The sequence below is a fragment of the Oxyura jamaicensis genome, chromosome 11 (assembly GCF_011077185.1).
Source record: "Oxyura jamaicensis isolate SHBP4307 breed ruddy duck chromosome 11, BPBGC_Ojam_1.0, whole genome shotgun sequence".
NCBI classification, from domain to species: domain Eukaryota; kingdom Metazoa; phylum Chordata; class Aves; order Anseriformes; family Anatidae; genus Oxyura; species Oxyura jamaicensis.
The window spans coordinates 20,131,654-20,157,710 of record NC_048903.1 but is presented as its reverse complement, the minus strand read 5'-3'; the positions used below and the strand labels follow the sequence as shown (position 1 = coordinate 20,157,710).

At 57.0% G+C, this 26,057-nt stretch overlaps 4 protein-coding genes across 6 annotated transcripts in view; 2 read left to right on the top strand and 2 right to left on the bottom strand.

Annotated features, from left to right (window-relative positions):
• Positions 1 to 356: 356 nt before the first annotated feature.
• On the bottom strand, positions 357 to 11,585 carry LOC118172729 (cytochrome b5). The gene is made up of 5 exons (XM_035336827.1): positions 11,366 to 11,585; positions 4,718 to 4,846; positions 4,156 to 4,182; positions 2,351 to 2,382; positions 357 to 1,367 (listed from the first exon to the last, which is right to left on the bottom strand). The coding sequence occupies exons 1-5, from the start codon at positions 11,516 to 11,518 to the stop codon at positions 1,277 to 1,279; spliced, it is 432 nt and encodes a 143-aa protein (XP_035192718.1). The 5' UTR covers positions 11,519 to 11,585; the 3' UTR covers positions 357 to 1,276.
• A 1,164-nt stretch (positions 11,586 to 12,749) lies between these two features.
• Positions 12,750 to 20,397, top strand: TERF2 (telomeric repeat binding factor 2). 3 transcript variants are annotated; one of them, XM_035336812.1, is made up of 10 exons: positions 12,756 to 13,008; positions 13,435 to 13,530; positions 13,705 to 13,835; positions 14,117 to 14,203; positions 14,614 to 14,760; positions 15,145 to 15,518; positions 15,851 to 16,234; positions 17,629 to 17,714; positions 18,397 to 18,449; positions 19,420 to 20,397. In XM_035336812.1, exons 1-10 carry the CDS (start codon positions 12,834 to 12,836, stop codon positions 19,576 to 19,578), a joined length of 1,692 nt encoding a protein of 563 aa, XP_035192703.1. In that variant the 5' UTR covers positions 12,756 to 12,833; the 3' UTR covers positions 19,579 to 20,397. The 3 variants fall into 3 exon arrangements, with proteins under 3 accessions (XP_035192704.1, XP_035192703.1, XP_035192705.1); XM_035336814.1 differs by having other exon boundaries at positions 12,758 to 13,008; positions 16,007 to 16,234; XM_035336813.1 differs by lacking the exon at positions 13,435 to 13,530 and having other exon boundaries at positions 12,750 to 13,008.
• Positions 20,398 to 20,919: 522 nt separating this feature from the next.
• On the top strand, positions 20,920 to 24,093 carry TMED6 (transmembrane p24 trafficking protein 6). The gene is made up of 5 exons (XM_035336822.1): positions 20,920 to 20,943; positions 21,675 to 21,913; positions 23,007 to 23,133; positions 23,334 to 23,485; positions 23,867 to 24,093. Exons 2-5 carry the CDS (start codon positions 21,713 to 21,715, stop codon positions 24,089 to 24,091), a joined length of 705 nt encoding a protein of 234 aa, XP_035192713.1. The 5' UTR covers positions 20,920 to 20,943; positions 21,675 to 21,712; the 3' UTR covers positions 24,092 to 24,093.
• A 564-nt stretch (positions 24,094 to 24,657) lies between these two features.
• The window catches only part of NIP7 (nucleolar pre-rRNA processing protein NIP7), a 2,001-nt gene continuing 601 nt past the window's right edge, over positions 24,658 to 26,057 (bottom strand). Inside the window, exons 2-5 of the mRNA XM_035336825.1 lie at positions 25,478 to 25,564; positions 25,266 to 25,404; positions 25,052 to 25,192; positions 24,658 to 24,959 (exon numbers count right to left, since the gene is read on the bottom strand). Of these exons, the coding sequence (XP_035192716.1) occupies positions 24,840 to 24,959; positions 25,052 to 25,192; positions 25,266 to 25,404; positions 25,478 to 25,564 (487 nt within the window). The 3' untranslated portion in view covers positions 24,658 to 24,839. The remainder of the gene's footprint in view (positions 24,960 to 25,051; positions 25,193 to 25,265; positions 25,405 to 25,477; positions 25,565 to 26,057) is intronic.

Below are 26,057 nucleotides of genomic sequence, written 5' to 3'. Positions count from 1 at the left end.
TGCTTCTCTCTTCCATGAAAAACCACAACCGACAGGAGGTTTTCACGGCCGGGACCGCAATATATTGCTTCCCTTTTGCTGCAGTTCAGAAAGAGGATATGCTTCGGACTAGGAACCAGCGTCAGACCACTGAGAGGTATCAGACACCACAGCACGACTTTCCTTTTGTTAGCAGATCATGAAACCACAGCCCAGCGTGCTGGAAGAGCTGGAGAGAGCCGTGCCTCACCACACACGAGGCATACCTGACCTTCCCTGCGTGCTGCTGGAGGCTGGCTGCAGAACGCACAGAAAGAAAGGAGAAACGTCCTCCTCCATTCCAAACAAAAACAGCACTATGCACAAATCCCCACTGCATTTCGTTTTGCTTTTTATTTAGGAAGAAGAGGCAGGATTTATTTCTGTTTTTTGTGTTTTTTTTTTTTCCACATCTGGTGCAGATCCACAGGCAGTAAGAATGAGTTTTGTATCCAACGCATGTGTTGGATCAAGACCCCAGGGAGAAAAAAAATCTCCCTTTCAAGAAGCCACATGTCAGTTCCCATTTCTGGTGTTGCCGCACGCAGCACAAAAGCACCCAGACAAACCAGAATCCAAGGCATAAATTGTTTCACAGAATATCCATGTTAAAGGGACAAGTACAAACATTACAAAATGAACAGAATCACTTTTAAAATACTTATATTTGTTTAACCGTTAAAAACAGACAGAAAGAGGTAGCAAAGCTAACAATTTCCTGCTGTTCCAATTAGTGTAGCCTGCATGCACTTGGAAAGTTACTGTGGAACCGAATCTCTCAAAATCTTTTCTGGAAAGGACTGTAGACAACTCGCAGTGTATCTCTGACAACGCTACGTGAAGTACTGAGGCAAACCCACAGGCTCACTAGCAGCTGTTTCACGTTGTCTGGCTTAACAAAAAGGCATTGAAAGAAAAAGGTTATCTGCGCTTTTCTTCAGAGAGCAAGAGAGAGAGAGCGCAAGAGAGGGCGCAAGCACGCACACGGCAGGGAGACCACACACAAAGGTAACAGAATAACAGGATGCTGGGCCTGCCCTGCCTCAGCCAGAGGAAGTTAGGGAAGGGGCGCGGGTCCCAGAGTTAGGACAGACGGTTTGGTATCAGCTTGGTCCCTTGGATATCAACACCACTTGACAAAGCCAAAGCTAAAAGCAAGGCATGAAAGGCGGAGGGAACTAGAATCCCGCGTGCTGCATGCATGCGCTCTCTCTCACACATGCTCTTTCAGGCTTTCTGAGGTCCCATCAAGGTGAGCTCACGACGATCGCCCTTCCAACATGTAATAGCGATACATCAAACCTATGACCAGTGCTCCGAAGATGGGGATTAGCCATGTTGACCAGAAGCTACGGGGAGGAAAAAATGAAAAAAAGACACAACACCCACAAACAACATAAAACAGAAGAACGTATCAAGTTAATAAATCATTCGAGATGTTCAGCACTCGCTATGTGTCTGTTTTCCCCCAGGGAGCTCTCGAGACCCGTCTCCTACCAGCTCACAGAGCACAGTCCCATGCTCAGTGCTCTCCCGCTCCCTGTGAGAGGCCCCTGCGACTGCAAGGATGGCTTGGTTGCTTATAAAATAGCAGCTGGGTTGCTGAACTTTCCAGCCTGGCACATACAGAAACCAATTGGGGTTTTTTGTTGTTGTTTTTTCTTTTCTTAAATAAGCCAGACTGTAATTTGCGCTATACAAACAGCTGCGTTGACTCAAGCATGGAAATTGCTACAGCTATCCCACAATAAATCATCCTCACTCACAAACCTGAGGCCACAGGCTCACCTTCAGCAGCCTCCTTAGCAAAAAAATAATTAAAAGCCAAAAACTTCTGCATCGGCCGTGAAAGACTAGGACCCTCTTCTGGTTGCAAGCACTCCTGCATTTTCAACTGAACTCTGCTGATCACGGTCAGACCTTCTAAAAACCACACACGGCTGCGTTGCATCATGCCTGGCCTGCAGCGACCACCCAAACAATCACTGTGAAGAGGGACCGCAGCCATCGCCGTGTAACACGAACGCATGGGCCAGAGGATTCGAGCTGCACAACGCCAGGACGCCTGCTCTGCCCAGCGAGGAGCTGGGGACTTCGCGCTACCTCCACCGAGGGAGGTGCACGCCCTGGCAGCTGACTTGGTGCGGTGCAGTTGGGCAGCTTCTTTTGGAGCCCCTGCTTGCTAGAAGGACAGCGCAGTAACGGCCTGTGTTTTTTTTTTCCTGCCCAGTAGCGTTGGTCTGCAGGTCTACGAATGGAGATTCCCAACCCCTCAACCTCTTACTCCTTTTTATTAGTATTTATTTATTGCTATGATTACTTTGTACGATACCTTGCTTGGCCAGAGGATGTCACATTTTGATCCTGAAAGAAGAAAGAGGGAGTTAGCAGGGAAGAAAAGAACCATTATGTATGTTGTGCTAATGCATGAGACTGCAAGACCGGACCTGTGCTTACAAACACAGAGGAAAAACAACACTCCCCCTCCCTTCCCAAACATCCTCTCCACCACAGGCATTGCTGTTTCTGGGGGTGTTTGCCTTCCTCCTCACCTCCACGGCTTTTCATCAGCCCAATCCCTCCCACCTTCAGCTTCACACTGGGACTTTACGCTCTCAAAATACGGTCTTGCTCCTCGCCTTGCAAACTGGTCTGTTCATTTCATGTGGTACGGACGATGACTGATGATCTGAGGCAGATAATTCTTTCCCCATGATCGCTCCCCCAAAGCCTTCTGTCCACATCCCCATTTGCTGTCCTACTGCCTGGCCACCGAAGCATAAAACCATAAAGTTCTCTTCAACCCTTCCTTTGCCTACAACCTGCTTCCAAACTTTCACACCTCTTTTTTCATAAAACTCAGAATTTAAGCACGCTTTCCAATCAACTGAAATTCTTATTTAGATTTTTATCAACTCTACATCCTTTTCCTCAATCACTGTTGCTGCTCTGCAGTTTAATCAGTACCTACCAGCTAAAAAAGTCACCTTTCCTGCCCCTCCGGAGCAGCCTTATCTCCACTCCTTGGGCGTCTTAGCACTTTCTTTTCTGCCACAGTACATTCAGTGGCTGTTAAACACTTACACTTACCCTTAGGGAGTTACCTCTAGGCTGAATTATAAGAGTGTAACGTTACTATTTTTTTTTAAATGATTTTTTAAATAAATAAATAGGGGGATCCACATTACTGACTTCGATCTCTGCTGACTTTATATTTCAGCCTGGTTTACAAACAGATGTCACACACTAGGAAGACCTCAGCTGTACATAAACCACTGAACTTTATACACTGAACAATGCATTTGAAGGTGAATATAGGCCAAATCATGCAGCCCCACTTTATAACTAAGATTTGCCTTTATCTCTCCCAAGTGGCTCTTTCTATGGCTGGCTATAACAAGCAAACACTCCCAAGGGCCTCCGTTACTGCTCTCAGTTGACAGCTTCCTTATTGATTCCCGGCACTCTGCGAGTGGCCCTGCTTCGAGCGACAGCTAATGAAAGCGCTGTTGAAGGCAGAGCTGTGCCGGGTCCAAGCCTTGGGGCCAGGCAAGAAGAGAAGCCAGTTGCAAGACACATGTTTACCTCTCAAACTGGATTCTATTTATTACCATTTCCCTCTCCCCATCCGTTTCAAAGGCGTTTTTGCAACACTGTGTCCCGTTCTAATCCAGGAGTACCTGACTTAACCAACAGGGATGATTTCTAGGGCAGTTAACAGAGAATTCTTGTTCTGCAGCCAGCCCCGCGGTGGCTGTCTGCTGGCTTGGACGGAACAACACTAACAGTTCAGTGACCAGGACACAGACAGCACTGCAAGCAACGCTCTGTGGCTCGAGGTGTAGAAATAGCATCGCTGATGTCGGGGAAGAGAGGGCACAAAAAAACACTTCAATTTTCACACTGAGGTGCCTGCCAAGCTTCTGAACAACAACAAGAAAAAAAAAAAAAAAAGGAGTAATTTGCCTGGGAGATCTGTTCATTATGTACTTTGTAAACATAAAGCCACAAGCTCCATAAGGAAAAAAAAAGAAAGCAAAATAAAAGGTGTATGGCGACTTCTTTGTTAATTTTGTGAGCATAACATAGTTTCCTCAGCATTAAATAAAATGGAATAGTAGAACACCAACAGCTTACCTTAGAACCTTCCTTTTTACGATCATGCTGTCAAGGGGAAAAAAAGAAGAAAGAAAAAGATAAGCGAAAGCCGAAGTCATTACGAGGGAATTGTTCTGTACATAGTCCTCATCACACGGGCAATTGCCTGGACTCATTTCCAAAGCAGGCGTACCTACGGCACCGAAAGGCCCTGACTTTGCAGCAGGCAGGAACCTGGTGTTTGTGCCGTGCCCCTGTGGTCTCTCACCCTCCCAAGTGCTACATCTTAAGGCAAGGGGAAGTTGTGGCCTCACCAGCTACGGAAGGAATTGATTAGTTTAGCTTCTTTAAGTGCCACCGATTTAACCATAGGGAGAAATCTGTTCTAAATGGTGGAAAGAGAAGACTGAGCTAGTTTTGTTTCCTCAGCAGAGGTCTTCTTTCCTCATTAGAAATCCTGGGTGATACAGAGACCGTATAAAAACGTGTCCTGCAAGACACGTCCTGGTGTGCGTTTACTGGGTTGCAGAAAGGAGAGTCACAATTTATACAGCCCCATCCCGTGTCTGGAAGAGGGCTGTCCCACCCAGCGGGGCCTTACCGGGTGGACCTCCCCTATGTAGTACTGCTTGAGCATCTCCCTGGCGTCCGTGGAATGCCCAACGTCTTCAAAGCTCTCCGTGGCATCTTTACCAGCTTGCTCGAGCAGGACCTCTTCTCCACCTGGATGCTGCAAGAGAAGACCTCAGGTGAGTGAGCGGCCGGGTTCCAAAGAGTCTGAGCAGCCCTTCTAGCCCTTGTCATGCACTATGGATGTCTCAAGCCAACATCATCAGTAATATCTACCAAACATTCAGTCGTCTGCAACCTGAAGGAGAGAGGTTGGACAATGGTGTGAGCTGCACAGCCTGGGAAATACCTTGCACAACAAAAACCTTCCAAGGAGGCGAATCCCCAGCTTATAAATGGAAGCCCAGCCCTGACCCCCACACCAAGCCATCTCTCTTCTTGATTCTGCAACTGATTTGGGCAAGAAAATAACACAGAAGGCATATCCTCATGTAGCCTTTCGTGGGCTTCACTGCACAGATCAGACTCATTGGAGAGGAGCCTCTCCTGTGCGACAGCCCAACTGCCAGCAGAGCACGAGAGAGCGCTGCTTTCACTGAGACCAGTGGAAGAAATGATGTTCTACTTCTTCAGATACTCCAAAAAGCAATGGCATTGGGCAGACAGCCTCTCTCTGCACCTAAGTGTACAACGAGGAAGGGAGAAGAACAAAGGAGAAGCACATCACGTTTCCTAGTGGCACAAAAAGCCACAACTCTGCACGCTGGATAGAGTGCAGTACCGGTGGAGCTACGGCTACTCAGCGACCACAGGAGACAGCAAAAGAGAACCAACAGAATGTGACTGCGTGACATCGCGTACTGCTTCCAGCAACCCAGGAGTGTTAACAACACAAGTCGCTCCCCAGTGACATCGGCATTGCTGCGGGGCACGGACAGCCACGGGCGAGACCGAGCAGTAAGGACCGGCAAAAATAGCTGGTGCGATTCTCTGTTCCTTGATGGGCCGGGCTCTCCCCCAGCACTGCCGCGATTCCAGGAACAGCCTGGCAGTAGGAAGCACGAACACGAGGCCAGCAAAGTGCAATCTCTTTACAGCGTGTATGGGAACAAACAGTTCAGTTTGAACTACCAGCTAATCCAGTTAAACCAATAAAGCGATCAGGCTGCTGAGCGCACACACACCGGGACCAGCCCGGTTCTGCAGAGCAGCAGGCAGCAAGCACTGGACACGCTGGTTAAGAGGGGACTTGCTCACTGCTGCCCGAGATCCCTTTGGCAGCTACAAGCCTGGGACTGGAGAAGAGACGTCAGGCTACATTTCACATCAAAGGACTAAAGCACCTGTTTTTCTCTGTGATATCCTTTTTCTTCCCACAGACACAGAACAGTTGTCATTGCCCCTCTTCCTTCAGCTCGTTTGTTTTTGCTGCCAAAACTTGAAATATTCTCACTTGGCTCTCATACCTCATACCAAACACGCCCGTGTGGACACGAAAGCGGTCCGCTTGTCTCCTGCGGGGAGTTGGTGCAGCCAGCTCTGCAATCCCCACATCAGAGCTCTTTATTCCGCATAAATCCCTTTGTTGCCCAGGTATGCAACATCATCAAGGCGGCGCCTTCTCAGCAGCCATGAAGGGCAAAGCCTCGGCCCAGCAGGCAGCTGGGCAGCACTCAAGTTGCGAGGTCGCCTTCGCTGTCACGCCAAGCCAGGCTCCGCTCTGCTGCTTCGCGCCGCTTCTCCCACTAGGGCCGGTTTGGTCTCGGAGTCAGGCAGGGACTGCCCCGGCAGAAATCCAGCCCTACAGAAGCAGAGAGGAAGCGATGGCCTGCTGGCAGCCACAACGAGCTCTCTACAGACTCGGGCGCCCGTCCCTGTTCACGCAGGACCACCTCCCAGCTCACCTCGCCACCCCTCGGCTCACGCTTTCGGACCTGGCTGCCGCGGTAGGATGAGGATGCTGCACCTCGTTCTGCGCAGCGGGCACAGGCTAAGTCAACGCTCAGCTGCTTCATGGGCACGCTCACAAAGATCCACAGAAATCAGGGGAAGAAGGCTGACCATTGACCTGAAGCCTTCTACAGGAAGTCCTTAGGGATGTCTCGTCAGAAATCTCGTGTCACGTGGAAAAACGTCAGAGCTGAGATTTTAGAAAGATAACCTTGACTTGCTACCCATCCAGCCTCAACGGGCAGAGAAAACCCTGCAGCGCCAGGGAACGCGGAGCGGCCGTCGGCTTTCAGGGGCAGCCAGTCACGGCACGCCCAAGGGATGAGAAAAACAGCAAAGTGCAGGAGAGGAGAATGTGAAATTTTACTGCTCTTTACGTGTTTGGTCTGAAGCCTTTCCACACACTTGCTAAACCCACAAGTAAGAATTATTTACTCGTGTGCATTCATCCTGAATTGTAATCACCAAGCCAAAAGAAAAAAGAAAAAATACTTCAAAAAACTTGTGGGATATCGTGTTTCTGAAAGGACTCTTTAGTCTAGACACCCACACCTGCAGCCAGACAGCTCCTACCTTGTCGTGCCCACGCACATGTAAAACCAGACTGTTTATACAAGAAGTCACAAAACTTCCAAAAGCTACAGCTCCCGCAGCAAAACAAGAGAACTGCGAGAAGTGCAGCAAGATCTGAAAATAAAGCGTACTTCCAGAGGAAATAACGGCTGAAACGAAGCCTTCCTCCTCCTGGAAAGGAACGGACACAAGCAAACAAGACAAGAGGTGGGCCCGAGCACCAGCCCGCAGGGCTCCCCCTCACCATCAGCACCAGAACCCCCCCGTGACTGCAGTCGGGAGCTCAATAACGCACACAGCGCACGCAGACAGCCTTGAAGCACCGCTTCTGGAAGGAGCAGAGAGCAGATTTACAGCTGGAAGCAGAAGCCCCAGCAGCCGCCTCCCGCAGGAGGCAGCACCCGGAGCCCAGCAGGCAGAAGGAGCAGAAGGAGCTGGCCTGCCCCTAGCCAGCAGGAGGCCTCGGGGAATAAAGCCCAGGCTCAGAAACGCTCCGCAATACACAGAGCTACAGCAGCGCTCTCAAAAGGATCATTGCAGCGTGATCGTGGAATCAAGCTCTTCGAATCCCAAACCGGGCTCCAGAAGGCAGAGAACAGCAGAAGGGCATCGAGTAACCCCGAACTCACTCCAAACTCGCTTTTAACACGCTGCTGATGGGGGGGGGACACGGAGCGGCAGCAGCTCAGAGCCGTGCTGCTGGAAGCAGGTGGCAGAGGCTTTACGAGAGCACGACGCAGAAACCCTCTGCGGAAGGCGAGAGCCCTGGGTTGTCCTTCTGCAAACTCCAAGCCCGTCGCGTATGGCAGCCGCTGTGACAGCCCCACCGTGAGCTACAAACACAGAAGCAACACCAAGCTCCGTGGCTAATCCCGGTGCTGGATCAGGTAAGACACGAGATCATCAGGTCGAGGAGAGATGCACAAGCTTTAATTCCCAGCCCCCAGAATTAGGGAAATAAAGCATGAAAGGGAAGAGCATTCCCGTGCAGTAACGTGTCAGCACTACACAAGCCAGAAGAGAAGGACAAGCACCCAGACAAGTGGTGCTCATCAAGCACACATCCTCCGAGGCTTGTTGTAAGACAGGAACAGGCTTCCCCGAGAGCGCCTCTGCAGTGCTGCTGCAAGTCAGAGTGAGCAAAAACAGATCTCTGGCATTCCTCCTCCCTCCTCACCGAGTTCTGGTTGCAGACACACCCGAGCACGCAGGAATTAAATGCAGAAAGACAAAGGAAGGTATTCCGTATTGTTTTCTTACTGCTGGTGCAGTACGAAGGTAAGAATTTAAACCCCTGCTGCCTCCTTGGTGTGAGCGACCGCCTGAAACCTCCCTGTCTGTCCCACTTTACTTCCAGCTCAGGTTAAAAGTCTCGCACCCAAGTTGTGATGGACTCAAATCGCCAAGTGACACACAGAAGAAACACACATCCCCAACTCTTCCGTACGTGCGGAGGTAGAACAAATCCCTCCGTCACAGGAAAGCTTGTGGAAATCAGAACGCTACAGCTGGTGCACAAGTTAAAAGCCACAGATGATAACAGCAGCGTGGTGAGGGCACGTGTGAGCAGCACCAGCCCTCGGAGACCTGCCAGGGAGACTCTCCTGCCTTCCTCCTCTTCCTCGCTGCTCATTCACACCTACCTGACGAGCCAGCCCTTCTTGCTCCAGCCGTAGCCTACCCCTGCCTTCCTAGCCTATTGCCAACAAGAGCAAGGACGTGTATCCCAGCGGTCCAGTTCCCTAGATCGGGAAGAAAATGAGACAATTGCTGTACGGCTGCCTCGGATTTCAAGTAACCACACCTCATTCAGGCACTTACAGGCTTTCTGGAGCATGCGGTCTCTCAGAAACACCCATGAGATTTTGGTTGCTGTCTCTGCGTTCTCCATTTTGTTCATGCTCTCGTAATTCAGGAGACTTGCGCCATGCGATAGATGTCTTAATTGTCTTAATTAATTGCCTATTGCACAGGAAATGGCCAGCTGTAAAGTGGAAGTTTAAAGCAGTCTGTATGTCGAAGAACAGCCAGGTTTTGGGGCTGGCTAGTGGCTGGCCTGCTGCGCCCAGTCTGCGGGAACAGGCAGCGCTATTCGGCAGCCTTTTAGCAGCGAGGCTTCCTAGAGATAACACAATCACTCCGAGGCAACCCTCCAGGGGAATTCGGCAATCCTGTTCAAATAACCCATGGCCAAAGGCCAGGAGAGGCAACAATCTGACGCTGCTTCGGTGACTACACGGGACCGAGGGGAAATATTACCCGCTGAAACCCTGATAGCTGCAGGGACAACTCAGAGCTCTAAGGCACAACAGTTTATCAGACAGCTGTAACCTTTAAACAAGGCAAACATTCCTGGTTCTGATCAGCCACACGTGGTTCTGCTGTCACTGGGCTGATTACAGGGGGGCAGCAGATACTGAGCATATTTCGGCCGATAAATCAGGCCTTGATCTGTGTTTACAAACTTCACCACGTCAGCAAGGGGTGTACATAGCAGGGACTGTGTGCTCGCCATGCTGCCACAGCTACCAGCGCAGCCTTACTGCCTCCCTTCCCTAATGCAGGTAAATCTTTAGCTCATAAAACCAGGAACGGGATAAAGGGCACCCCAGGTGCCACCTTACGCAGAGACTGCCGAGGCCAAGGCTGGGCCCACCACGCAGCAGCCATGCTTGGAAACACGGCACCGCTCACACCACGGGCCTGGGGGTAAACACCTCAAAAATGTGATTTGTGAAGAAGAAAAGAGGTAGAAAAGCCTTCAAAGCCTAGGTCTGAAACACAATGAACAGCGGCTCCAATTGAACACTGAGGCAGGGCAAGACAAGGCACACCTTTTTTGCAGGTACTTTCCCAACTTCCTGCTGTTTTTGGCTCTTCCTAAGCCCAAGGTGCCGTGTTATTTAGGAACAGGCAGCAAATTGCTCTTCCACGTTGCTGTCTTCCTCTGACTCTACTTAACCTTTTTGCATCCTCAGTGCCCTTTGGAAAGGCTGGCCTGCTCCCACTGCGTGAAGAAACTCCGTTTGTTTGTTTTGAAATGGGCTCCAGCCAGCTTCCTTGACGTCCCCTGCTTCTTGTACTCGGCGGTTAGATGCAGGCAGACACGAAGGCTTTCAGAAGCTGGTGGAACAGCAAGTGTTCTTTGGGATATCCCCGCCACCCTGCCCCCTCCATTCAGTCAGCAGAGCTAGCTGTCCCCACAGCTCTCTCAGGCACTTGGCAGGTACCAGATGACCAGTTTGGGCCGCTGTCGGGGAACCAGTGGGGGTGTGCATGTAAAGGGGGCAAGCAGCTGCTCGAACGATCCTCCTGCACTGGCTGGGAAACTCCTGGTGTTGTGGGCTGACCCTGGGCCAGGGATCCGAGTGCCTTCGCTCAGCTCGTAGCTCCGCTTAGCTGCTTCCTGAGCTGCAGCCCCGCTCGGCAGGACTGCCTTCCTTCCCCTCCCTGCCTACCAGGCCTCTCCAGCACCGCCCGCACCTCGCTGTGGCTGTACACAGCTCACGTGCGACCGGTCCCTGGCCCCGGCTGGAGCTCTGGGCTCTCGTGGAAGACAAACCTGGGCCAACCTCCCAGCACGCTGCCGCTGCATGGCCTGCGCAGCCGTGTCCCCACGGGGGGCTTCTGCTGGGAGCCTCCCAGCACGCTGGGTGCCTGCAGGCCTCGGCAGCCAAGCTCCGAGCCCCCAGCCCCCAGCCCAGCAGGGGCTCTGGGGGCCGCACGGAGCCCACCGCTGCCGGGGCGCCCGCAGCCGGCGGAGGCGAGCAGGGAGCCGGCAGCCAGCACCCGCACGCGGGCCCGAGGAGGGGAGGAAGAATTTCTGTCACAAAGGCGCGACACGGCCAGACACCGGCGAGATGAAGCCACCGCCGGGGAATCCGCTCCCTCCTCCGTGCGCGGCGGCACCTCGGGGTCCCCAGAACCCAGCACCGGGAGGACCCGGAGCGAGGCAGAGCCGGGCCGAGGCGTTCCGGTGCCGGCGGCCGGGCCCGGTGCAGCGCCTAAGCCGCGCCCCCAGCGGCGAGCGGGCCCGGTCCCTCACAGGGCCGGCACCGGGCGGCCCCCTCAGAGCCCCGGCAGCGCTCCCCGAGCCCCTCACGGGGGGCTCCCGCTCCCCGCCCTCCCGGTGCCCGGTCCCGGCCCGGCCCCGCACCTCCTCCAGGAAGCGGGTGACGTCGTACACGCGGCCGTGGATGACGAGCCAGGCCTCGCGGCTGCAGTTCCTTTTCGCCACCTCCTGCAGCGTGAACACCGGCCCGGCCTCCGCCGCCTCGCCGCCGCCCTCCGCCCGCTTCCCGGTCTCCATGCTGGCCGCCGGCAGCTTCGCGCAGCGCGGGGATCGGCCCGCGGCGGCCGCCGTAGCGACGGGGCTGACCGACCAATGAGGGGCGAGCGGGCGCGACGGTGGGGCGACTCCGGGCGCGGGTAGCAGCCAATAGGAAGGGCGCAGCGGCGGGCGCGGACCAATAGCGAGCGGCGAGAGCGAGGGGGCGGGAGGCGTGAGGGCGGGCGCGGCGGGCGGGGTAAGGGCAGAGCGCATGGCTGGTGCTGCGGCAGGGGAGGCAGCAGCGCGCGGAGCCCACGGTGCCCCCTGTAACTTCCCCGTTTTGTTTTCCGCTGTAACTCGGACAGGGCAGAGACGCGGGACCGCAGCAGCGTGTAGGTCATGTTCCATTAAGTGTTTTCTTTCACCCGTAATCACTTCATCAAGACCCGTAAATCAGCCAGCCATGGCCAAACAGCACAAACGTGAGGGCGATGTGCGCCTTCCTGCCGCTGCCGCTTTTGGCACGCAAAACACCAAAACTTTTCCTGAAGGGGAACCGATCGTGGACGCTCCTCGCCCACCGCCTGCTCCCATAACTCCCGATTGCTTTCCGTTCATCACAGAGGATTCAGAGCACAAGGGGCTGTAGTTCTGCGGAGTTCTGTGCTCGCTGTGGGAAGCATCTCACCGGGGCACTGTGTGCCGTGGGCGCAGCTGCCACCGAATTTCTCAGAAACCACCGAGATTTCTTGCCAGGAAACCAGAGGCTGCGCTTGGAAGGCTGCGTGGGGGCCTGATCGTGTGCTCCCGCTGTGCCTGCTCGGGCCTTCCTTGGGCCGGGGTGGCCAGCGGGGTCCGGGAGTCCTGCCCTTGTGTGTCCTTCAGTGCCCTGACAGAAAAAGAGCAAACCCACGGCGCTCACGGCCTGCTTGGTGAGGTTCTGTGACCAAAGCACACTGCTGTCACCTCGGGGCCCCCACTTCTGTGCCCCCCTGCCCGGGCAGCCTCCCGCCGGGGGAGTCGCACGGACCAGGCCGCGGGCAGCACCCGCCCGTTCCCCGGGGCAGGCCCAGGCCCCCGGGGCAGGCCCAGGCCCCCAGAGCCATCTCCGCACCCCCCCGGGCGGCGCCGTGGCGGGGGCGGCCGGCAGGGGGCGGCAGCGCGGCGGGGCTGCCGCAGGGCACGCCGGGAGTTGTAGGCGCGGCCTGGGAGGGTGGGAGTGCCGCGGGGCCCGCCGGGAGTTGTAGGCGCGGCCTGGGAGGGTGGGAGTGCCGCGGGGCCCGCCGGGAGTTGTAGGCGCCGCGGCGGGGCTCTGTCGTTACTTCCGGCAGGGCCGTGCTCCGTTTCCGGCGCGATGGCGAGCGAGCGGGCGCGGGGCGCGGGCAGGCGGCGGGAGAAGGCGGCGGCGGCGGAGCGGGACGAGGAGGCGATGAACCGCTGCGTGCTGCACTTCTACTTCCAGCAGGCCGTGGCGGCCTACCGCGCCGGAAGGAACCGCGACTTCCGGCAGCTGCGCGACGTCATGCAAGGTACGCCGGGACCGGGGGGCGGGAGGGCGCGCACGGCGTGGGGCCAGGCCGCGGCCACCCCCAGGTAACGGCTGCGGCCACGGCCCCGCTCACACCCCCGGTAACAGCCCCCGGTAACGCCCCCAGTAACACCCCGCGGTTACACCCCCTGGTAACGGCCCCGGTCATCCCCCGGTAACACCTCCCGTTAACACCCCCGGTAACACCGCCCTCCCCCAGTAACTCCCCCCCCTCCGGTAAACACCCCCCCCGGTAACACAGCCCCGGTAACACCCCCTGGTAACCGCCCCGGTCATCCCCCTCGTAACACCCCCCGGTAACAGCTACCGGTAACAGTCCCCCCGGTAACGCCCCCCCCGTTAACACCACCCCCCCCCCCCGGTATCACCCTCCCCCGTGACCCCCCCGCCCCCGTCTCGCCCCCAGCACTGGTGGCGCGGCCCCTGGAGAAGCAGCCGGCCGTGGTGCAGCTGCTGCGTGTGATGCAGTTCCTGTCCCGCATCGAGGAAGGCGAGAACTTAGGTGGGTCTGGGGGGGGCGCTCGGCGCCGGGACCGGCTTCTGCAGCGCCCCGCGCCCCCGGCGGGCCCCGGGCTCCTCCGGCACCCGGTCTGCCTTCCCTCCTCTGCCGTAGCTGTAGCGTCTGAGCTCAGACCGAGCCTGTCCGTGTCCGCTTCACAAACTGCCTTTTTTCTAGATTGCAGCTTCGACAGAGAGATGGATCTCACTCCGCTTGAGTCAGCAATGGGCATCCTGCAGCTGTTTCAGAAAGAGTTCAGCGTGCCTGAAAAGAAGGTGGAACCTGTCCAGAAAATGCTGAAGGAGGCTGTAAGACTTCTGTCTTGTTTAATAAGTTCTCTGTTCGCTCTTGCTCCAGTTGTGCTCTTGAACAAAGACCAGTAGGAGTTGTCACCTGTAACGTAGTGGGGTAGCAGCGGGTGGGCTGCAAACACGTCTTGGTGTCACGGCAGAGCTTGGTTCTCCGTGTGAGCTGGCGCTAGGCTGCGACCCCTGTGTTCTGACTGATTATGACGTGTGCTTCCCTAAAACTGGTTAACTGTTCGGTGATCGCAGTGCCAGCGGAGAAACCCGGGGTTTTTCTTCTGCAGGCCGTTATCGTCTGCATCAGGAACAGAGAGTTTGACAAAGCTTCAGCAATTTTAAAGAGGCACATGGGGAAGGATCCCAGGGTCCAGGTGAGCCCTCATCTGACTGTAAGGCGGGTGAGGACCGTCGGGTACGTCCTGTGGGATGTCACGGGGCTTGTGACTCCCGTTGCAGGCCTAAAAGGCTTCCCTGAGAAGCAAGGCTCTGGGGTAAATGGGAAAAAGAGGAGAGTGGGGGGGATGAAAGGGAAGGAGTCCTCGAAAGGTGAACCCTCAGCGCTGAGTATTTCTCTGGCTGTCGCCTGAGAGTTCCCTCTTTATTCGTGTTCAGGGTGGATCTCCTGGTCCTCCAGCCTTTTCCCAGACTTGTGGCAGTGTAAGCTAGCAGGCCACGCAGGGCGTCCGAAGGGAAAGCTCCAGTCTTTGCCCAGATCCAAGCTCCCGAAGTTCTCATTTATACCCCCTGATAGCCATGCAGAGTGTTCTTGCCTTTCCTCTAGAAAAAGAAGGCAGAGTTGCAGGCCATCATCCGGGAGAAGAACCACGCTCATCCGATGATCAGAAACTTCTCGTACGGGGACTTCCAGCAGGACATGTTCCAGTTCCTGAAGACCTACGTGGACACCTCCGAGCCAGTGCTGGTGACGGTGTGTGTCTGCCCCTGCGAGGGCAGAGGGCGGTGGCGTGGGATGGAGGTCTGGGGAGAGCTGGCGCTTCCTTTCCCGTGGGACCAGGAAATTCAGTGACTTGGGCTGTACGTGCCTTCGCTGTGGTGTGAGTTGCAGAGTTTGGACACCCAGTTAGCAGGGGGTTAAATCTAAAATACTGAACCTTGTCTGTTCCTAAAAGGCTTATACAGCTGAGCGTGTTTTTCAAAACACGTTGCAGACTTCAATTGGCAGATGTGAACTCTGCCCAGTGCCCCCTGAGCTGCAAGTGACAGCTTAAAATGCCTTGGGGAGAAGAGAAAAACTGAAGGGTGTTGTGGGGAGCCCCTGTTGTAATGGTCACCTGCTTTTTCCCTGTCAAAGATGATGAAGACTTTGAATTCAGAACGTGCTGGAGAACCAAAATGCTTACCGGCGGCTCCAGGACCTGCGAGCGGGGCCGAGGACCAGGCAGCAGCTCCCGAGCCCGTAGAGATGGAACAGGACCCAGCAGGAGCTCCAAAGCCCGCGGAAACTGCAAAAGACACGGCGGTACCTCCCAGCCCTGCGGAGAGGGCGGAGGACCCAGCAGGAGCTCCTGAGCCCATGGAGGAAAGCAGTTACCCTGCAGCAGCTCCTGAGCACATCATAGCGGCGGTTAAGAACCTGGAAGATGTTTCAGAACGTATGGAAATATCCGAGCAGCCAGCGGCAGCAGCCCCAGAGCCTGCAGAAGCGCCTGCCAAGGACTCGGAAAGGTGGGCAGAGAAATCTGGCCCCATGTGGTGGATAAAAGTTGGCAGCAGGTCTCACTTGCTCTTGTGGAGCGGTGGTTGGTGCTTCAGGGGACCCCGGCTTGTGCCCGGGTCCGTGGTTTGCCCCTGCAGCACGGCAGCCGGGCTCCCTGGGGGGTGTCGGTGTGCTTGGGAGCGCTGGGGGGGTTGGGAGTGCCCTCCTCGGTAGATGTTAGCGCCCTGGGGTCGTGGTGAGTTGTCGAGGGTCACACCACAGGAGCAAAGCCTGATGTCGGGGATGTCGGAGCCGTTGCGGTGAAACATTTACAAGCTGCTCAGTTTTGTTTATTTTGTAGGCAGCCCTCTGGAACCGTATCCGCGTTTGGGATTTCTGTTCTGAGAGAAGCTTTCAAGATGCTGTCAGACTCCCAGGATTCAGATGCGCTCTTCGCCAAACTGGATGAAACAGACTTTTCTTTCCCCAAGCAACTGTCTCCTTCTGTATCCCACAGAAACAAGAGACGGAAGGAAGAGGAAAACCAAGATTCTGAGATCTCAGACCCTCCTGAAATCCCCAATAAGGTCAAACGCTTGACCATAAGCAAACTTGTCATGGAGCAAGACAACCAGAGCAACGAGTCGAGTGAAAGCCCAGACTCTTCCCAGGAGCCAGTTGTATCTTCTGCCTCTAAATCCGTTCAGAAATTGCCTAACCAGCAAGAGTCTACCGAGAGTGCCAAGTATGAGCCTGTCTCTTGTGGTATAGCCTAATTGCACCCAGTATTCTGGCTTGCAGCTGCCTGTAGTAAAGTGAGCGACAAAAGCCCTTAATTCAGGATGACTTTATTGCCCATCCTTGCCCACTAGCATATGTGGAGCTAGGTAAAGTAAACTGTCCTTAGGGCTTATCCTTCGTTTACTGGAGGTGAGAACATCACCCAGCTTCGCGGGCAGCGAGGCACTTAGTGCAGCTGGTGCTGGTGGCAATTCCAGCAGGCACAGCTGGATAACCGAACCCCTACGTGCAGCGCTGGGCTCGTGCTCCTTTTCCTGAAGCCTCTGCTGGTTAAGAAAGCCCTACTTGCAGCTTTCCTCTTACCTTGTAGCTGAAATGCCTGCGCTGCAGGCGGCAGGGGTATTGTAGGGTTTTCATTGCTATTAGGGTTTCCTATAGGTAACAGCACAGCGTGCTTAGTGGCAGAAGTCTGAAATTAATACTGCAGTGAGACTTCAGCACAGTCTCATGAGTGTTTCCTGCAAGCCAAAGCGCGGTGTAGCAGAGCGTGCTGCTTCCCCTGCTGTTCTCTGGCTAGTGAAGGTGCACAGCAGGCAGCAGGGACGTTTGGATCCCCAGCAGCAACGCTGGGAGGCGTGTGTGAAGGTAGCTCAATGTGCTCAGAAAGGTAAAACGCCTTCCCCTGGTCTTCTGGAGGAAAACCTAAGAACCTAAGGTTTGGCTTTCGAAGGGAGAGCCGTGCAGGGCGCGGTGTTCTGTGTAGCTTGGCGTCGCAGACGGGCTGCCCTGCTCGGAAGCGCAGGGGAGCGGCTGCACGTAGAGCCGTGCTGGGGTGGCGGCGTGAGATCTCGAGTGCCGTGCTGCTGGGTGCTGCTCAGGGCTGAGCTTGTCAGAGACGAGGGCTGAGAAGAGACGACCCCACAGGCACGCTGCCCACTTCCTAGGGCCCTCTGGGGACTTTACATTTCCGATTTCACAGGCTTGCAAGTGGTGACACTTTCTCTCTTCACGTTTTTGTTAGTGGTGGTTTTTGTTGGCTTTTTTTTTTGTACACTGCAGCTCTCTAGGAGAGGTCTTTGCTTTCAGCCGTAGGGGATGGCCTGGAACGCGCGCTGCGTCTGCTTGCTGCGGGTGTTTGTCGCTAACACCTGCTCGCTTGTTGTCGGAAGTGCTGGTCACAAGGCACAGTGTGTCGTGGCTGGGTCCGTGACACGCGCTGTCGTTCAGCAGGGGCTCCAAACTCATCCCCGCGCCGAGGGGAGAGGAGGGGGTGCCTGGTTTGCTCGTTGCTTCCCGCATGCTGACCGCGAGCTTGCCTGCTGTGCTCCTGCTGGCCCTGCACCCCGCCCCCAGACTGTTCCTGGCTGTTAGCTGAAGTAAATGCTTGCCTCCTTCCAGGTCCCAGGAAAGAAAGTGGAGCAGTTTATACACTGAAGAACAGAAGGACAGCTGGAGTGATGAGGAAGAGCTCTTCTCAGGCGTAGGTAGGGACAGAGCTGCTGTCACGGGTGCTAACTGAGGGTAATCCTGGCTTGTTCACGGGGGCCATGCTACCCTCTGTGTGAGTTTGGAAACCAGAAGCCCAACAGAATGGCCGGGTGTCCAAAATGGAGGCATTTGCTTTCTGTGCCTCTAACCTGAAACGCGTGCCAAGAGCTCTTGTTCGGGTTTCAGACTTATAATGCTTAAATTACAGGGTGCAAATATGGGCAATGCAGCTTCTTCCCTGCTCGTGCTTTTACTGCCATGGAATAAGGGTTAAGGTTACCTTTATCAGCCAGACTGATTTTCCAGTCCCGTTACCTTTGCACGTATATGCACAGCTTGGCTGGCACTGCTGGTGAGAAGGGGTGGGCTTGGTTCCAGCACGCCCAATTCCAGCCTCAGCATATGGCCTGGCTGCATGCTGGATGGGTGCCCCTGGTCCTGACATACTGCCCGGTTCCAAACAGAGCAGATCTCACTGGGAAGCTTCCCAAAAAGCAACCGGGGCTTGAAACGGGCTGCAGAGAAGTGAGGGACAAAGGAATTTGTTTTTATTGTCTGTCATGGGACGCTCGTACTACAGCTAACTGCGGAGTTCAGCAGTTAAGCCAAAGGCAGTCTCTTGGGAGCGTCTGTGTCCTGAGTTACTGTGAAACGTGATCCTCTTGTTTTGTTTTCCAGCACTGCCTGAGCAAAACGGCCACAAACCTGCAGGCTTTGTTTCCAAGAAGCAGGTAAGGTGGAGCCCTTAAATCCTTTCTGTAAGGTCTGAAATGAGAATGTGTCTTTACAGAAGAGCAAACAGTCGATGATCTGCACTACATGTTGGTGAGGGGGCTCTGGTGCAGTTCAGCGCAGCAGGACAAGCTGCTGCCCTGCTTCAAACGAAGCCCAGGGGGCTGGGCTGGAGGGCGATTCTTGCTGAGGCCAGCGCTGCAGTGTCTGGGCTCTGTCAGCGTTGTGCAGACCTCCGCGTCCGCCAAGCTGGCTCGAGTTTCACTGCTAAAGCCACCCGGTTTGGCTAGAGCTGTGTGCCTCCCACGTGCCAGGCATCGGGTGTTGGAGCAGAGTCCCTTTTCCTTCCTGCGTGCCCCTCAGAAGTAGGCTTGCTGTGTTCCCAAGCACTGGGGAGGCTCAGCGTCCCGCTCAGGTGAGGGACGTGCGTGAGGCAGCCGTCACCTTCCAGGAGCTTCCAGGAACCCTGCCAGCCTCACCCGGAGGTGAATGTCAGCTGGTCTTGTGCTGCCGTACGAGGTGCAGCGCCTTGTTCCCGTGACTGCTTCCTGCAGTTCTTGATTTGCCTCCCAAGAACCAGGGGACCTGCAGAGCTGAACCTGCAGTGCTAGCACTAACCCCGTGCTGCTGTGCGGGAGGCAGTGAGCTTAGTACCTCCGCTTGCTGTTGCGTGAAGGAGTCATTCCTCGTTTATGTGACCAGCAGCATGTTTTGGGAAGCACATCTACTCCTGAGCTTGTGCTGGAGCCCAGTGATTCTCAGTTAGAAATGAGAGCACGTCTGCAACAAAGTGATTTTTGGGTGGTGCGTGTGCTGTTAGAACAGCTCTGCCTTTCTTCCATGGCCCTAGCACAGGTGGTAAAGGAGAGCTGCCTCCCCAGGAAGGAGATGCAGCGCGGGCCCGGCAAAATGCAACTCCTTCCTGGCTGCACTTCTCTCACAGAATGCTGCTTACCTGCTCTTTTGTAGAAATGGACGATGCAGGAAAGTGAGTGGATCAAGGAGGGAGTAAAGAAGTACGGAGAAGGGAGATGGAAGGCCATTCGCCAGAAATACCCCTTCCAGAACCGCACGTCGGTGATGATCAAGGATCGCTGGCGGACCATGAAAAGGCTGGGGATGCTCTGAAGCTGGGAGCCACGGGATCTGCAGTGCAAAACTGGTTTTGTTTTTGTTTTGAAAGATCGACCAGAGCAATAATAGCAGTGAGGCTGCAGCGCTCTTCCCTGATGCGCAGCAGCTTTGGGATTTTGGCGTTTGGTACCAGAGACTGCTGCAGCAGATAGAACCATGTGTGGCAAGAACCGAAGAGTCTTGTTCCTTGAGTTGTAGATAGAAGGTTTGGGTCTTCTGCGGGTGGTAGAAAGTGCACAGCTTGACCGCGTGTGCTTGGAGATGGCCTCTGTCAGGACTTCCTTCTCCACCTGACAGCTGCAGCCCTTGCAGAATGAGTATCCACCTGATGGGCTGCTGAAACAAGTTCTCTGTTCAGGTACTGTCCAGTGACAGGATAATTTTATCAGTGGCTGTTAGTGTTTTAATTCGTCTAACTGTTGGAATTTTGTTTCTTCTCTCCCTTGTGGGAGAGGCAACACATAGCCCCAGAGCTTCTGGGCTGAAGAGATGTAGGAAGGTGAGTTACTGGTTTACTCCCACAGATCTTTGCTTCGTAAATGTCCGGTCTGCAAGTGGGAATTGCTCTCTGCTTTCTGAGGCTTTCACAACATCTTTTTCAGTACTTCAGTGTTAATTAGTTCCATGTTAAACAGTTCAGTGTTTAATGACTTTGATCCTCTCTTACTGACCCCTCTCCTTCCTGGTGACATCCTCCGTGTGCGATTCCTGCAAGCACGTGAGCTCTGAGCGCTGTTTCTTGCCTTCAGGGCCCAGGGCTGGAGTCCAGGTCTGAATGATCTGCAAAATAAAGTTCCTTTCCTGTTGAGTACCAGAGTCATGGTGTGTGAACTTGCGCTGCCCCGATGGGAGCGAGGCAGTTTGGGGCCCTGGCTGCTCGGCCCCTGGGCGTGCACAGCCCCAGAAATGGGGGGCTCCCAGTTTGCTTCCAGCAGCTGTCTGGGGTGGAACGGAGATGCCCCGAGGGTACAAAGTGAGGCACAGACATGAAGCGTCACCTTCTGGGCTGTATTTCCATTGCAGTCAAAGGGCAGAGGGGCGGAGGGGCAGGCGTTTCCTAAAAGCAGCTCCTACTGGCTCTTCCAATTACCCCGTGGTGTTTTTTCTTAGCACTGGGGGCTTTTCTTGTATGGCCAGCTGAGGTGCGGGCCGCTTCGCTGCCTGAAAGCCAGCCGGCTTCGTACGGACTTGCGAGGGAACGGAGGTGCCACGGTGAAAGCCCTGATGGCCACATGCCAGCGTGGCAGACGTAACCTGCAACGCCCCCGTAAGGGTTGGCTCTGCAGGGATGTGAACTCAGCAACACGGACTGGAGGTGCGGGTGGCTTTGTGGCCACGTTCCTTTGGAGCTAGTGCTGGGTAGGTTTCTGTTTGGAAACACCTGCTTCCCCTCTGCCCTGCAGCAGCTGCTGGCACCAGCTTCCCCCAACACCTGTCAGCGGCCATGCGTTTCCCTGCCCTGCTGCTCCTGCAGCTCCTTCACTTGTGCTGGAGTAGCCCCAGGCAGTCAGGACGGCCCTGAGCTTGTGGGGCTCATTCCAGGCTTGATGAGAAGGTAACGAGCGCTGGGGCAGGAATCACCAGTGTGAGGAAGAGCCTGCAGTGCCCAGGTGGAAGAAGACACGACTGGGACAGAGCATGTTCTCCACTGCTCTGGGCTCTTGCCCCAGGTAAACACCGGTGTGCCAGAGGAGAGCAGCAGGGGAGCAACGTGCCCTGCTCAGCCGGCCTGCGCAGGGCTCTGCGTGCTTCTTGGAGCGGAACATTGGTGCTGAAGCATCTCGCTCACGAGGACTGGGGCTCCTCTGCACGAGGGGCAAGGCTGGTTGGGGACAGGAGGACCAGCGCTGTGCACCAGGAGCTGCTGCTGGTGACCGTGACGCGTCCTCACAGCATCCTTCATCCTCAGCAGAAGGGTTCAGCTGGGTGAGCTCCGGCGTGGAAACACCAGCCCGATCCCTCAGTGCATGGAGAGCACCTCGAGGAGCGGAGCAGGCTCCGTGCTCCTGCTGCCACCAGCCCCAGCGCTGCCAAGTGACAGCGGGGAGCGAGCGGCAGCGCAGGCGCCGTTAATGATTTACCCCCCCCAGGCTCCCTGCTCCTGCCCCGGCTGCAGGCTGGAAGCAGCATGCTGCTGCTGGCTCTCCTGGTGCTGGTGCTGCCGGGCCCCGCCGGGTGCCCCAGGACCGAGCCCCTGAGCGGGTCCAGCGACGAGCCCCTGTTCCGCGGCGCGGATCGCTACGACTTCGCCGTCATCGTCCCCGCTGGCACCACCGAGTGCTTCTGGCAGTTTGCACACCAGAGCGGCAGCTTCTTCTTCAGCTACGAGGTGAGAGCTGCGGGATGGGTTCTGCGGGTCCTGCAGCGGGCACTTCTCCCCCTGCCTGGTCCAGGCAGGTGCAGGGAAGGGGCCCTTCCCTTGCAGGGTGACGGCCACGTGCCGGCTGAGCTCCAGACGTGCTGTCCTCGGGGCAGAGGTGGTTTGTCCTGCGTGGGGTAGGGCCTTGGGTGTGCTGGGGAATGCCTGCGGTGACTCGCATGGCTGCTCTTGCAGACTGAGACTTTTTTTTTTTGAGGCAGCTTTGTTCTCATTATCAATCTTTTTTTTTTCCCCTCAAATACCTCCTTTAAACCCCTAAGTAGGTGTGGAGCAACCAGGTGGTGAGTGCTCCAGCTGTGGTGCCCGTGTACCCCAGGGGAGCTCAGGTTTACGCGAGCAGCCTGCCCCTTGGGAGCGCTGCCCTTCCCTGAGCTGCTCGAGGCCGTCGCAGACCTCGGCTTTCCTCGGAGCACCCGAAGGAGCGTTGAAGGTCCCCGCACAGCCGTATCTGCTTGTCCCTGCCCTTGGTCTCCTTCCCACGAGGGAAACTCCAGCCCTTTTATCTCCTGTGTACACTGCCCTGGCTGAAGGGGAGCGGGGCAGAACCACCACCCTGTGCCAGGCAGGGACTTAGCGTGAGCCCAGCTCCGTCCCCAGACGTGTGCTCGCCCAGCCCAGAGCAGCTGTGGGCGGCAGGGAGCTGCACCAGGAGCTGCTCTGCGGGGCTGATGGTGTGCGTGGGGCCGTGCTGGCCCTCCTGGGACCAACAGCAACCCTAGATCTGCATGAGCACCAAGAGCAGGGACGAGGAACCTCAGTCCAGGGTTACACGTCTCAGGGCCATGCCTTTGTTTTTTATTTTTCTCCTTTCTACGTGTAGCTGGCAGCTCACACAGGCATTTTTGTTCCTGGCCTTGGGGCGCAGCCAGCACCATCAGCTCCCCAGCGATGGCCAACCCCCCCCGGGAGCTCTGCTGGGCTCCTGCCCCGCTCGCTCCCCTCTCAGCTTCCCCGGGCACACAGACGCCCTTCGGAAGTGCCCTGCGGGGTGGGGACGGGCTCCCCTCGGGGCAGGGCACTGTTTGCTATCCCCCACCTGCAGGTCCAGCGGGCGACGGGCTTCGCCAACAGCAGGATCATCCTGGCCACTGCGAGCGACCCCAACGGCTTCCAGATCGGCGCTTCCCAGGACGTGCGAGGACAGATCAACTTCCCCACCAGGGAGACAGGTCCCTGCCGCCCTGGTCCCGAGGGGCGGGAGGCTGCTGCCTGTGGTCTGGGGGCTGCAAGCTCCCCGAGCACCGATCCGAGTGGCCACAGCACCCTCCCTGCTGGGGGAGGATCGGTGCCAAGTGCCGGACACGGTGCTGGCTTGAAGCAGCTGCGGCTCTTCCAGCCGGGGAACAAAACTCCCCGCTTCTCTCTGCAGGTTTCTACCAGCTGTGCCTGGACAACCAGCACAACCGCTTGGGCTTCATGCAGGTGTACCTCAACTTTGGCGTCTACTACGATGGCTTCAACGTGGAGAGGGAGCAGCCAGCAGAGAGGAGGCAGCTGAACGACACCGTGGAGGCCATCGGGGTAAGTGCCGCTTCCACCACAGAGCGCTTTGAAACAGCACGTGTCAGACCCCAGATGGGCTGGGAATAAAGCGGCGAGGCTGCCTGCAGCAGTCCCATCCTGGAAACAGAGGATCCCAGCGGTGTTTGGCTTTGGCCGCCGGGACCCAGGTTGGGTGGTAGCGAGGCAATTGGTTATGGGATGGGGCCCTGTGCTGGTGTGCTGGCTTCCAGCCGTCCCTCACTGCCGGGAAAGACCCCGAGAAGGGCGTTTGGCACTGCCTGATGTGTTGCAGCTTAACTCGGTGCTGAGCCCGCGGTGGCTCTTGGGCTGTTCCTGCCGGGGCTCTGCCACCCCCTGCAGCAGCTCCTCCTCTCCTCTCCCGCTGCGTTGTGTCTGCAGGTCAGCATTCGCAAGCTGCAGCTCCACATCTTCCACATGTGGAGGTTCTACAACTTCGCCCGGATGAGGAAAGGGGCCGACTCCTTCCTGCTCGAGTCCAACTACCACTACGTCAACTGCTGGTCGATGGCGCAGAGCTGTGTCATTGTCCTCTCGGGGGTCCTGCAGCTTTACTTCTTGAAGCGTCTCTTCAACGTGCAGGGCTCCAGCAAGCCGAGGTGCTGACTGCGCCCCGACAGGAGCAGCGCTCAGCCTGCCTCTGCCCCCAGCACCGGGACCGGGCTGCACCAGCCCCTCCTGCTGTGCGCAGAGAGGGGAGAGCCTGGGTCAGCTGGAAGCAGAGCTCAGCCAGCCTTCAGCTCCAGCCCTGCCTGAAGTTAGCTCCTAACCAAAACGAACAGAACACCCCTTTGTATCTGTGCGGCAGTTTGTTCCGTCTCTGCCAGCCTTTAGGCAGTCTCAGCCTGTCTTTTTTGATTATAAACCCAATAAAAAAGACTTCCAGCATGCTTCCTTTGTTGAGGGATGGGGTTGCAGTGGCTGCTCTCCCTCCTGCAGCAGCCTGTGGGGTGAGCCCTGCCCTGCAGGCAGCTGCCTGCCCTCTTCCTCCCTCCCGTAACAGAGCCGTCAGCCTGCGACAGCTCAACCTGCAGCAGGGGTGCCCCTGCTCTGGCTTCATCTCCTTAGCCTCACGTGGTGCTGTGCCGCTTGGGGTACCCCCGTGTACCACTGCCTGCTGCCCCAACCCCAGGCAGGCATCAGGGCTGAGAAGTGACACGAGACAACAGCGCTTGGGGAGAAGGAACGGGCTTTATGCAACCGCAGCACCAGCTCTGGTGCCTCCGCGCGCTCATGGTGGCAGCGGCCGCCCCCCTGGGGTGAGCTCCCAGCGGCTCCGCGTGCTGCCGCGCAGGGTGCAGGACGAGTCCCTTCTGCCCAGAAACGCTCACAGCTCCCAGGCTCTCACACCCGCCTAGGTCAGCGTGTCTTCGCTCCGCACGTACTCCCCGACGTCGGCCTGGTGGAACACCACGATCGCCATGGGGTCCACCTTCCGGCAGTCCTGGGTGGACTTCGCAGCTACCCCAAACCCCTGGGGAAGAAAAAGAGAGAGGAAAGGGAGGTTTCTGCACCCCGGCTCCCGTGCCTGGCAGCAGGAGGTATGGGGCAGCGCCAGCCGCTCACCAGCGGGACGTCGGCCATGGAGTACACCACCACGCCCTGGTACTGCGCCGTGTTCTCCGTGATGCGGCCCAGGCCCGACTTCAGCACGTGGTTGCCGTAGAGGAAGGACTGCTCGGAGCCGGGCTTCACCCACACCTTGTACTGCAAGAAAAACACCGTGAGCGAGCGGCGGGGGGGGACGAGGGGCCGAGCCGGCCGGGGCAGCGCGCCTCACCTTGGCGTAGGGCGCGAGGAAATCCAGCGCCGTGACGTTGAGCCGGAACTTCTGCGTCTTGGTGAACTTGCCGAAGCAGGTGCCCAGCGCCACCAGGCTGTGCCGGGGGATGCTGGCCGCCCCCTTCAGCAGCTTCTCGCTGCGGGGAGATGAGGCTGAGGGGGCGGCGAGGCGGCAGGGACGGGCCCCGCCGACCGCGGCCCCCTGCTCACCTCACGTAGTAGACGCGGTCGCGGTGCAGGCGGAAGCAGTAGGTGCCGTCGGGACGCTCCACCAGCAGCTGGATGTTCTCGCCGATGCTGCGGGACGGGCGGCGTCTGAGCACACGTGCCAACGGCCCGGCCACGGTCCCGGTCCCCTTGTCCCCCACCCCAGTCTCCCCTGCCCCAAGCCCTCGCTCCCATCACGGTGCCCTCCCCTGGTCCCGGTGCCCTGGCCCAGTACCCCAACGCCGCTGCCTCCCAGTAATTCCCCAGTACCTCCCCCCTGCAGTAACCCCATCCCAGTGCCCCCCTCCCCTCCACCAGTACCCCTCCCTGTCCCAGTTCCCCCCAGTACCCTGTCCCGGTGCCACTACCCCCATCCCAGTGCCTCACCCCCCTCTGATAACCCCCATTCAGGTGCCGTTCCGGTAAACCCCTCGCGGTTCCCTCCCCATCCCGGTCCCCCCGGTACTCCCCCCAGTACCCTCCTCGTCCGGGTACCCCTCTGTCCCGGTAACCCCCCTCCCCGGTCCCGGTGCTCCCCCCGTCCCGGTGCCCCCTTCCCACCCCGGTACCCCTCCCCCGGTCC

Excerpts from the sequence above, each read along its gene's own strand:
- TMED6 (XM_035336822.1), top strand. The coding sequence starts at position 21,713 with ATGCTGCTGCTGGCTCTCCTGGTGCTGGTGCTGCCGGGCCCCGCCGGG. Across the intron at positions 23,134-23,333 it reads CTTCCCCACCAGGGAGACAG|GTTTCTACCAGCTGTGCCTG; the intron begins GTCCCTGCCGCC and ends TTCTCTCTGCAG. Across the intron at positions 23,486-23,866 it reads ACACCGTGGAGGCCATCGGG|GTCAGCATTCGCAAGCTGCA; the intron begins GTAAGTGCCGCT and ends TTGTGTCTGCAG.
- LOC118172729 (XM_035336827.1), bottom strand. The coding sequence starts at position 11,518 with ATGGAGACCGGGAAGCGGGCGGAGGGCGGCGGCGAGGCGGCGGAGGCC. Across the intron at positions 4,847-11,365 it reads TCACCCGCTTCCTGGAGGAG|CATCCAGGTGGAGAAGAGGT; the intron begins GTGCGGGGCCGG and ends CTTCTCTTGCAG. Across the intron at positions 2,383-4,155 it reads GTAAAAAGGAAGGTTCTAAG|GATCAAAATGTGACATCCTC; the intron begins GTAAGCTGTTGG and ends TTCTTCTTTCAG.
- TERF2 (XM_035336812.1), top strand. The coding sequence starts at position 12,834 with ATGGCGAGCGAGCGGGCGCGGGGCGCGGGCAGGCGGCGGGAGAAGGCG. Across the intron at positions 13,836-14,116 it reads AGAAAATGCTGAAGGAGGCT|GCCGTTATCGTCTGCATCAG; the intron begins GTAAGACTTCTG and ends TTTCTTCTGCAG. Across the intron at positions 14,761-15,144 it reads CCGAGCCAGTGCTGGTGACG|ATGATGAAGACTTTGAATTC; the intron begins GTGTGTGTCTGC and ends TCCCTGTCAAAG.